Here is a 12,240-nt window from a genome sequence, read left to right on the forward strand (position 1 = left end):
GACCGACTACTGGCATCAGTTTCCCTAGAGAAGTTCTCAGGCCTGATTATTAAAAACCTTAAAATATCAACAACAAAAAGTCATTATAGATTAAAAAGGATTGGATTTTGACATGTTGCAGTGTAATATACAAATCCATAAGATTTAAATGTCAATCATGAAAACATAATTTAGCTTTTTAAGGCACGTAACTGCTGCCACTTTAGCATAATTTTCCTATTAAAATATTTATTCCATATAGGCATATAAAATTGTTCCTATATGATCTATATGTCTAGTTTTATGCAAAGTCAAAGTTTTAGATATGAAATAAATCAGACAATCAACAACACTTTACAATGACCTTTATCAACTACAATTAAGCATATTAAATAAAACAGTATGACTAAGACTAAGACACTATACTATAAATAAGAAGCTGGAATAAAGTTGAAAAAAAAAATGAAAATTAGTGGTCTGATGACCTGTATTTTATGATTTTTTTACGATCTGCGTTCCACATACTGTTAAAATCCAGTGATTTTTTCCACTGTATTTTACAGCTGAAGAAAGGCTGTTTCCCCTAGCCCAAAATAGGTAAATTTTCCCCTAAAAATGCATATATTTTCCCTTAAAATGCCTTGTGCTCTTCCTTACCAGAACCATGACTTAACAGCATCAGCTAGAAGACAGAAATCTGTCCCTATAGATAGCCTCTGCTATATACCATGCATGTTAAATTGAATTGAAATTAATTTTTTTCATAAAATGTGTGAGTAAATTCCATTTTCAGTTGTTGGAATTTGATTTCAGGTTTCCCCCTTTTCTGATTTATCGTGCTATATTTTCTCCTTCAGAAAGCCACAGGTTGTTTTGAAAATTGGAAAAAAAATCACTGAAATCAATTGCTATGTTAAAGATTCTAACACGACCCGCATTTTTCCCTACTGAACATAGAAGAACCAAAAGTGTGTGTTATTATGCAATAAAATCACTGTTGTATATTTAGACATGTGACGTAATCATTATGCATGTGACGTAACCACCAAAAAATGCGAACTGCTGGAAATATTATAAGAACAAAACCAAATCTGAGGCACAATTTAGCTAATAATATCAGTTACGACAGCATTTATTTGTTGATGTCGTGTTAGAATAGAAATTATATATCTAAATCGGTGATTTTGTCGCTTGATAACATCACTGTTTGTCGTTTGGATGCGAATCATGATATCACTTGGGCTACACCCTCATGATATATTTCCACAAATTTTAACTACAAACAGTGATTTTATTCAGCGATAAAATCATAGTTTGGGATATAACTAATAATACAATTTAATTTGCAAAGCATAATTTATAATGTCTTTTAAGTTTAATATAATAACAAAAAGATGATTAATTAAATACTTTCAAGTTATAATAACTGCAATAAATCTACAGTGCAATACAAATTAATAGGTTGTGCGATATCAAGGAAATTTCAAGTTAAAATCACGTACATGAAAAAACTAAGACGATCAACTTACAATAAATAGAATACAAAACCTGACTATCTTATAATAATTGTGTAGGAATGTGTGGATGTGGATGTTGACATTTTTTTACACTAAAGAACATAAAATAAATATACATTTGTATGTGGACAATATATATGTATATATAAATATATGTGCACAATGTTTTGACTGATACACTTGATTTAAAAAAACGAACAATTTACAACATCTTAAACTAAACAGAACTATGTATACCCCAAACATCATATGACAAAAAATGCAGTCGTTTGTATTATCCCATATTAAATGCCCCGAAATCCTATTTTAAGTTCTCCTTCTAAAGAGGTGCACCTATTCAAATTTTGATTCATGACCATCTGTACACAGAAAGTTGAAAGTTGAATATGATAATTATTCTATAATTTATCTTTTTTTTCCTTTGTGTTAAAAAAAAACAAATTAAAGCATTTTTATTTTGTCAGATGATATTTGATGATTTTATATACATAGTTCACAAATGCCTTACCACCATTGATGTTAAGCTCAAAGATTGTGGCTAAATATAGAAATAACAATCATCTATCAATCAAGACACACCATATTGATTAGCCCACCACCTTGAGGTTTTCCAACCATTTTCAACACAGAAAATAATAGCTTGTAGTGAGAAATTAATTGCTTTTTAAAAGATCACTCAATGGTACTCTCAATTTACAGGTTTTACTGTAGAAGTTAAATTTACATAAAGATCTGGCTGTGCAATATTGAATGAAAGGGTATGACTGCTATAGAGGTTTAACTATAGCTTTTTGACTGTAGAGGATAGACAGTAGAGGTTTGACTGTAGATGTTTGAAAGAAGAGACCATATCAGTCTAACAGGACAGGTTTAAGTGTATGACTGTGTTTTAAAGAAAGGGTTTAACTGTAAAAGAATTGCATAAGATTGTTGACAGTAAAAGTTGGACAGTAGATGTTTAACTATTGAAAGGTTTGCTAATTGGAAGACTAGTATAAGTTTGACAGAAGTCTTACAGAATAGAGATTTGATAGTAAAGCTATTTTATACTAAAAATTTGACATCAAGGAGATCTGGCAGTCAAGATTCTTCTGTTACTTTGAAGGCAGAGGATAGAAAGTAGAGGTCTGACTGTAGTGGATAGACAGTACAGGTTCGACTGCAGGTGATTGTCAGTTGAAGTTTGACTGTAAAGGATAGACAGTTGAGGTTCAACTATACATGATAATTAGTTGAGGTTCAACTGTACATGATAGAGTTGAGGTTAAACTGTACAGGATAGACAGTGAAGGTTTGACTGTATAAAAAAGGCTGAAGCAGTTTGACTGAAGATGATAAACAGTACAGGTTTTACTGTATAAGTTAGCAAAACAGGTTTGACTGTAGCAGACAAGCAGTAGTGGTTTAACTGTAGACAATAAACTTGCAGAGGCTTTAATCAGGTAGAAAATATTATCACAATAGTAAGTCATACTTTTTATGCCACTTAATTAATGTCATTCAAAAAGTGAACTTTACTGCAATAAATCTAATAAATAAATGGTTGGAAAACCTTTACCAATATTTCAATTGTATCAAATGCCTGAAATTTTATAAATATGGAAATCGTGTGAAAACTAGCTTCTATATTACACACTAGGCTGTATTTAAAGCTCACAAAATAATCAGTATACAACTCTGGTTAACAGTGATAAAAGTCCTGAACATATTCAATAACTTATTCATAACTCTAACAAAAGCCACTCTCTGTTTCTCCAGCACAAGTATTATACCAGGTAACATGGTCAGGACCATTGCATTAGTTAGGGGCAAATACTTAAACCATTATTGAGCCCTGTGTCTGACACAGATATCATTTGACCCCTCCCCCCCCCCCCACACACACTCCCCTGCCCCTTTTCATCATAAACGTCATTTCAAATTTCTTATCACCTAAGTGAAAACTTTTGCTATTGATCAATATCTTATCTGCAAGACAACTATTGCTATTATATCTTTATTACATTAGTGATGTCACTATTGCTATCATAAATTTTCATCTATTCTATTACTTCTATTGCTATTAATAAATCTATTATCACCAACACCTATTGATATTAATAAATATTTGATCACATTGGTGAAAATTTTGCTATTATAAATTTTCATTACCCCTGAGACTTCTATTGCTTTTATGATCAACAACTACAAAAATTGTTCATAATAATCCCTTCGTGACCGTAAACAATTGTTATACAAAAATATTTATCACCTTAATAATGTTACTATTGCTATTAATTTAACTGTCATAACCTTATCACTCAGACTTCTATTGCTATTTATAAATCTTTTATCACCAACAACTATTGCTATTTATCAATCTTTCATCACCTCCGTGACTTCTATTGCTATTATAAAATTTCATAACCTCAGTGATTAAAATTGCTATTAATAAATTTTTCAGAACTTCAGCGTCAACACTTACTATTGCTATTTTTAATCTGCTATCACCTCAGTGAATTACTATTGCTATTATCTGTTTCGATAATACTGACTTTAATTGTTGCTGAATTTGTCCCTGAACAACTGTTATCAATTCCTCATTCCCCCAATTACTCTCTTTTAGTTTTAAGTAAATCTGCTTCAAAACATCCTCGGTAACCCGGGCTATTTACCGTAGTATATACGGAATGTGTACCATGGGTTCCAATGATGGCTTCAGAACTGAATAATGTTAATTTCTAAACCTCCTAACAGAATAATGGCAATTATCTATATTTCTAACACATTTCATACTATTCCCCTATAAAACAGGTAAGGAAATCAAGAACATTATTACAAGATATATGCACAGTATAAAAAAGGAATGCTCACACATAATATGAATTGTCATATATGACATCAATAAACCAAAACAACGCTCAATGTAGATCACAATAATTTTATCAATTTCTGTAAGAATGGAAAAAGATATTAATTTTTATTGCATTATTGAACCAATTTTTATTGCATTATTGAACAATAATGCACAGTTTATCGTTCAAATGCTTTGTAATTAATCATTCTGGGCTATCAGCCTTCGTGATTATATTCCTGTGCATTTGAACTCTAACTGTGCATTATTCTTCCATAATACAATCAAAATTAAAATCTGTTTTGATGTTTCATATATTAAGTGACGTGCCCACAGTCAAGTTTTAGCATGCAATTCATACATAAGGGGTAGGTGTATCATACTAATACAAGAAACCATGATGCTATACCAAGACAACTTTTAGCATTCACATGCCAACAAAAATATACAAATTACCCTGGCATGCTGTAAGGACTGCTTGCAAATTTCAGTGACCCATGCATTATGAAATGAGTTTATCTAAAATCTCTCTAAAACCATGCTACAACTAATATTAGGCTAACCAAAACCATGTAACAACACTGAATTTTCTTACTGTTGCCTTACTTTGCTTGAAAACCTATCTTTCTGTTTTTACTTTTCCTTTACATTTCGTAAAAAAAAAATGAATGAAAATGAAAGACCACTGAGCTTGTTTAAACACCCAATCTTATCTACAATCTAAATTTTTCCTATCGATTCCTTCCAAAACATTATCAGATCATCAATGCTGTTAATTTCAAGTATTATGCCTACCTTTTACACATTATTTATAAAACAAAGTTTATCAGCAGAAAATAAACAAATTACTCTTCGCCCCTTATCACTGTAAACCCATTCTAAAACTGTACTTTTCAGCTAATATTAAATTTCATACATTTTCTATGCAATTATTTTATAACAAAAAACGTAATTGCAACTACAGTAGCAAGTCCAATTCAATGTTGTTCCAATCAAACACACCCAAAAATGTTGAAATTAACAAAAAATAAATCAAGCAAAGCATTAGTTGATACCTTCTCTGCAGTCTGGTTGATTAAATCTGGCCATGCATAATTCTGGTATGAGCTCGATATAAGCTGGTAATGATGATAGTAAAATAATACAGTTTTATTTATATATTTCAATCATTGATTTTTTGTTATATACGTCTGATTAATATGGCTTAAATTTCTAGTCTCTGATTTTTTCATATGCCTGAATCCAGTCATTTCATATGTCTGGTTTCTACAGATAAATTCACTATCTGCACTATATACTGATCTTTTATAATACTGCACGTTTATATGTAACGTCATTTTTCATTGGATAATCGTGACATTTATATAGTTTTATATACACAGCTGCTGTCAATTTTCTAAGAAATCTCTTTTTTTTTTCAAAAAAAAAAAGGAAGTTTGCTGTATTATAAATTTGTTATAAATATTCCATACAGGTTATATTACCGTATATAAACATCTGTTTGTGATATAACACTCACCTAGCGGTTGGGGTTATATTTCCAAACAACCGTTTATATAGGGCCATATAACCTATCAAAAATCTTTATAACTTATAGTATATAAGTTCATAAGGCTATCTTAATTTCATTTATTTAGATAATTTTTTATGTCTTATTTGAATATGAATATTTATGTATTGTTTTATAATTTATTACTTCATAACACTCAAATTGAATAACTACATAATGTCAACAGTATATTGGTGACATTTGACAACAATAATTATGTGCCTTTAATACCATGTTCTACTTTTTACCCAAAGCCTGGGCCAACTAAATGTCTCTAAATATGCCTTGAGTCAATATTCAATCAGTGACAAATATATCTACCTATCAATTATAACTTAAGGTTCAACACAGAACAAAATTTTGGTAAAAATACAATAACTGTTGTTGCTGTTTTTATTTGTTTTTGTTTTTTTGTTCCCTTCTAAATGTCACAATTAGGACTTTTTAGATCAAGAACTGATACCTAAGTATTCCTACTTATTTCATAAACAGTGCACAAAAGGTAAGCTTAAATTCATGTTACTAATTGCCCACCCTCGGATGAGCATAATATAAAGCTACTGGCTAAGCTGAATTTTAGCTGCTCCTCGATAATCTATTTATAGAAGCTATAGGCCGTTCAATCTGCATTGTTGCTCCTCATGAGTGGTTTTGTTCTTTTTTTCAAGCCGCAAAAGGTAATTTTATCAGGCTTTAATCAAGCAGCAACTGTGCATGTGATCTAAGGTGGCTCTCATGAGGAGACTCCTCATAACAAAGCTGTGTTTGCCTTAAGTGTAGTGACCTCATAGCTCATAAACTACTCCTCATAACTATAACTAAAGCAATATGAATATTATGCCTTTTCTCATGACAAAGCTGTGTTTGCTGTAAGTGTAAGTATCCTTATAGCTCATACAGCACTCCTCATAACTATAACTTAAGCAATTGGGATATTAATTATGCCTCTTCTCATAAAGCTGTGTGCTTCCAAAGCAGTGGCCTCATAGCACATATACCATTTCTCATAACTACAACTTAACCAATGGGGATATTAATTATGCCTTTCCTCATAACAAAGCTGTGTGCTTTCAGGGCAGTTGCATCTAACTCATATATCACTCCTTATAACTATGGCTAAAGCAATAGTGATATTAATTATGCCTTTCCTCATGACAAAGCTGTGTGCTTTCAAAGCAGTGGCCTAATAGGTAATACAAAACTTCTCATAACTAGAATTTAAACAACAGGCATTATAAAGTTTTTCTTTCTCACAACAAAGATTCAAAACTACTGAATTGTTAGCTGCCGACAGTTTATTCTATGCTTAAAGATTGCATACCTTTAAAAAAAAGTTATTGAATTATTGAGAAAAAAATCCAGTCCCTTCATCCCCCCCCCCACATACACAACTTCTTTTTCAATACTAAATCAAACAAGTTGTTTGCTTGACTATTTCTATCTAAAACACTAAAATAAATAGAAAAATATCCTAACAACCAAAATATTAGTGTAAAAAAAACAAAAAACATTTTATGAAAAATACAGAAAATTAAAAGCTATTAAAATTAATGTTGAAAGCAAAAAAAAAGGAAATAACTGGAATAAAATAAAGAAACCAATGACATGTAAAGATTTTAACCCTTACCCCACTAAACATCTTTAATGGACTTGTCCATCTTTAAATGTGGACAAAACCATTTATCATTTTTTAGGGAAAATTTCCAAATATATACTGACTGAATAGACCATGATAAGACAGTATGTATGTGCCAGCAGCTCTTGGTCTGCACTGGTTACACGGGTAGAGGTCCAATAGTTGCCAAAAGCAGGCTTGGGGTAAATCCAAGTTTTCCAAGGTTTAAGAATACTATATGGGATTAAATTTTTTCAAATATGAACAAACTGGATTGTTTAAGCACAATTCAAACTACAAGTAGATGGATAGGGCCTTAACTTTTAAATCCTAAGAGGTTGGTTGGGGATTTTAAAATATTACTGGAAAGCTGATACCCTAAAAGATTTCAATTTACTTAACAAGCTGTTGAAGTGACATAAGGCAATTTTCAGGACTACCATGGTTGAGAGACGCCATGCACTCATCCATTACATTATTTCAGGCCAAACCAGGCACCAATTAAAACCAAAGGCCTTTTTCTTATTTTTCCTTACAAACAAGAATCCAAACGCCCTTGCTGGATTTGAACATACAAAAGTGAGGGGCAAGTGGCATCTAAAGTAAGGCTCAGTTTGGGAGGGATAATTATAATTTTTTGTCTCATTTTTCATTTTATAAAAATTGACCTGAATTTCTACACAAAAATTATCCGGCCTATATATTATGTTATATTAAATATTTCTAGATGCTGGCAGTCAAAATGTGACTCTTCATCCACATCTGTACAGAGCAAGATGAGCCTAATTTTCCTTTACTAAACTGTCTAGCCCCTCTCTTTACTGTTACAATCAATGCCATAATTTGTTATTTTGATATTGTTCCTCTTTAATTAATAACAATGGGCAGTTTATCCTAAACAAAATTGGTCATTACAGAAAAACAGTGAAAAATAAATATGTTATTCTATGCTATCAAGAATTTGAATTCAACAGCCAAAAAAACAATAATGAAATAAAATAATAAAAACAAAGAAAATAAAAGGAAAACACAGTAAATATTCATGCAAATGTGACCACTGTGGCTTCAAAATATCAATTTTAACTTTTCAAACATTGTTAACAATTTGCTCTACCACTAAAGACACCCAAAATACACTAAGAATGCAGCCAAAAAAAACAACAATTTTCCAATAATGCCATCACTGCATGTTGTGATATCGAAATTTGATGACTCAGCCAAAATAAAAACCCATTCCGTAGCTAACTCAAGTGACTGAACAAATATTTTCAATAAAAGAATGTTCCGTGTACATTGCAATGTTTAACTTTCTACGAGTGATGGTGAATTTGTGGACTAACATTAGTCATACAGGATCAAGCTATCGCGTTCCATTTTACATGTACAGCCAAAACACACATATAGCAGTTGAAGCTGAATTTAATCATAACTATTATATTTTGACATTGAAATCTCAGACAAAATCAACAGACCATTTTTAAGAAGGTCAAGTACATTGCAAAGAAGTTTGTTAAAAAGAGGGCTTAGACACTAGTCTTCCCCAAACCACTTTATTTTATGCCCGAAACCTAAATTATATTCATTGTCATTATGTTATTCTATAGAAATTATCAAAAAGAATTCTAAATGTAAGGCCAAATTTGACATTTTTCCTGCTCAATTCAAAATATATGGCCAAATTTGACATTTTCCTTGTGTAATTCCAAATATATGGCCAAATTTTACACCTTCTCTATATGGTTTTTCAGACACAACCAAATTTGAAAGTATCTCCCATATATTGTTCTAAAGACACAAAGCTAATTTCAACAATTTTACATGATTTTAAATACATATAAAATTATATAATTCTACCCATGAAAATTATATGATTCTACCCATATAAACAGCAAAGCAGTATACTAGCAATTTTATATGGAGGTTACATCTTAATTACACGTCAATCCAGGACTAGCATAAACTAACCTTTTTAACTGAAATGACTCAATTCCTTCTTGGATATATATTTCAGATAGACATATGTAATGCTAGGCCAGTAGATAATGCAAGCTCAACTCATCCATATAACTTCTCAAATATGAGATTAATTTCTTACAGTTTCAATTCTTTAGCCCAGGTTTCATGGCACATATGACTTTGGTTAGATGGTGTACGAAAACCGCTTTTGATTTTTTATATCTGATACATATAAACCTTTTGTTACACAACAGTTTTAACCTGTAAAAGGCACAAGTTTTTGAAAAAAATGTTATCCATAAAACAGAATTTTAACACCTGTGCACTGGCATTGAATATATAACAAAAAAATAAATCACCACAAAATAAAAATAACTTTTAAATTCAAATCATCTGAAGCGTAACATTTTAAAAGTTTACCCCTCCCTAGGAAAATTATTCCCAACTTGAGAAGATTTAATAGGAAGTTGAGCCTGCAACAAATTCTGGACATCTGACTGGATACTTACGTTGCCACGGCAATCCAACATTTTCAACATCAGACTCTCTGCCTGTTCCCTTGTTGTCTCAAAATTGTTCCGTGTCTATAAAACAATAATCATACAAAATTTTGTTATGAAATTTAAGTTTATATTCAATGTAAAGGTGACAACAAACTGTGCCAAGAGCCTTGCCAAATGGACTGCCTACTTAAACATTTTCAGAATCAATGCTGTTGGGTTAAAGACACAGCAACAATGCAAAGGCCATGTGGAAACTTTCAGGATTTAATGATAGAGCAATACTTCAGGTATTTTTTGTGCACTATTTCAGTTGTAAGAGAGCACCAATTTTCTGTAAGCTAGCTGGCTAGCTTCCTTATATGGAAGAGTCCAAAGTCCTTAATGGGATTCGAACCCATAGCAGTAAAATGCATGTGATTTGGGGTCAACAACCTTAACAAACTGGCCACTGATTGTTATAGTTTGACATTGTTACCAACGTATAAGTTAAGCTCTCTATGCCAAGTGAAAACTGTATTATTCACATCATAGCTCCTTGAAGCAGGTCATAAAAAATCTTTACCGAATGCATGACAAGAACTCTCTGTACAAACACAGAAAATCTTATAAATATTACACCAATTAGTGACATCTTTATGTGCTTTATGAAATATTCATGAGGAATAAAAGGTGTACATTACAAAATCAATAAGTTTTGAGAGGAAATTAAACTCTGTAAGTGTATCCAACATGCATGGTATAAAAGTGGTCACATTATCGTCTTAAGACTAATCTCATGTTTCAAGCAATTTTAGAGCTTTTGAAGGAGAGACTGGATTTGGCAAATATAGGTCTTTTACAGTGACAAAATGAGGGCTTTTTGAAGAAGAGGTCTGCTTCTTTCACAGTGACATAATATTATCACTCAATTATACCAGTTCTATAATAACAATATTATGGGTGAATAATATTGTGTCAATATTTCAGGTTAAATCAGATCATAAATCAATTCATTGTATTTGATTTGGATTAGAAATTGTCAGAATATGGTATAATTTGAAAACAAGGACACTGCTCACTGCTCAGTGCTGGATGCTTTAGATATTGTATTGTCCAAGCTAAAAGCATTCCTTTTCTAAGAGAAAAAGAAGGCCTGTCTTTTATTAAGTTGGGTATAAGTGATCTTGACCAACCAATCAACCAACCAGAAACCATGCCAGGATAGCAGAATAAGGTGTATGATAAACTGAAATGAAGTGTTACAGAAGGAGGAGAAGAATGTAGGACAAAACCAGCTTCTATATGTACCATCAAATCAATTTTGATGAGTTGAGCAACTGTATGAGAAGCCTCCCCTGTCTATAAACCTCAAGTAGAAGGGGTTTTTTTTCACTTTATTTTGTGTAAGTACTTTTTATAAGCTATACTATTGATTTGATCTAAAACCTGGATATTTATTTATTTATTTATTTTTTGTCTAAAGAAAATTAATGTAATTCTGCAAAAACATCATTATTCATGGGGCACTAATTTTCATGGTTTTCGTTGATAGGTCAAGTCACGAATCTAAGTTCCAAGGAAATTATATTTCGTCTGCTGTAAGATTATTTTGCATCACATTATTTACATTTTACCTTTTGGAAAAATTAACAGTGCTCAAATTTAAGTACCCATGAAAATGTTCTTTGTGACAAAACCACATGTCCAGTAGTGTACTTACCTTTTGTAATGTATGTTGAAGGGTGGCTAAATATGGTTTACTATCAGCAGCTGTTTCATGACCTGAAATAAGACAATGTAAACATTAAACCATAGGAGGGAATCAAAAACCATAGGAGGGAAACAAAAACATGAGCAAAGAAACATAATATTAACTTGGCAGTGAACATTTACCATGTGAAGAAAACTGTTATCTGTGGTTGAAACACTAACAATTTAGCAATGAATAATGAAATATTTACCTCGGAAGACAAGGATAGAATTTGAACTTTAGTTTGTTTGCTTTGTTTGATTGGGTTTTACGCCACACCAACAAAGTTTAGGTCATGTGGCAACGTTCCAGCTTTATTGGTGGAGGAAGACCTCAAGTGCCCTCCAATGCATTATTTCAGGCATGAACGGGCACCTGAGTAGAACCACCAACATTCTGTGAGCTAGCTGGAAAGCTTCCTCACATGAAAGAATCCAGAGTCCCTGTTGGGATTCAAACCCACAGCAGTGAGGGGCAAGTGGTTTGAAGTCAACAACCTTAACCACTTGGTCACAGATGCCCCATTGAACTATAAGGAAATTTACAAGATGAAAATATA

General features: G+C 31.8%; 1 protein-coding gene across 8 annotated transcripts in view; it reads right to left on the bottom strand.

The window, feature by feature from the left end:
* Positions 1–12,240, bottom strand: part of LOC132722070 (rho GTPase-activating protein 10-like) — an 81,163-nt gene that overhangs the window by 36,902 nt on the left and 32,021 nt on the right. For 5 of the 8 annotated variants that reach the window (XM_060706496.1, XM_060706495.1, XM_060706492.1 and 2 more), the window contains exons 8-11: positions 11,652–11,713; positions 9,959–10,033; positions 5,385–5,447; positions 2,005–2,034 (exon numbers count right to left, since the gene is read on the bottom strand). In XM_060706496.1, the coding sequence (XP_060562479.1) occupies positions 2,005–2,034; positions 5,385–5,447; positions 9,959–10,033; positions 11,652–11,713 (230 nt within the window). The remainder of the gene's footprint in view (positions 1–2,004; positions 2,035–5,384; positions 5,448–9,958; positions 10,034–11,651; positions 11,714–12,240) is intronic. The other 3 variants (XM_060706497.1, XM_060706494.1, XM_060706498.1) reach the window with 3 other exon arrangements.

This window comes from Ruditapes philippinarum, unplaced genomic scaffold (assembly GCF_026571515.1).
Source record: "Ruditapes philippinarum isolate M1 unplaced genomic scaffold, ASM2657151v2 ctg4506_1_1_1_1, whole genome shotgun sequence".
Classification (NCBI taxonomy): Eukaryota; Metazoa; Mollusca; class Bivalvia; order Venerida; family Veneridae; genus Ruditapes; species Ruditapes philippinarum.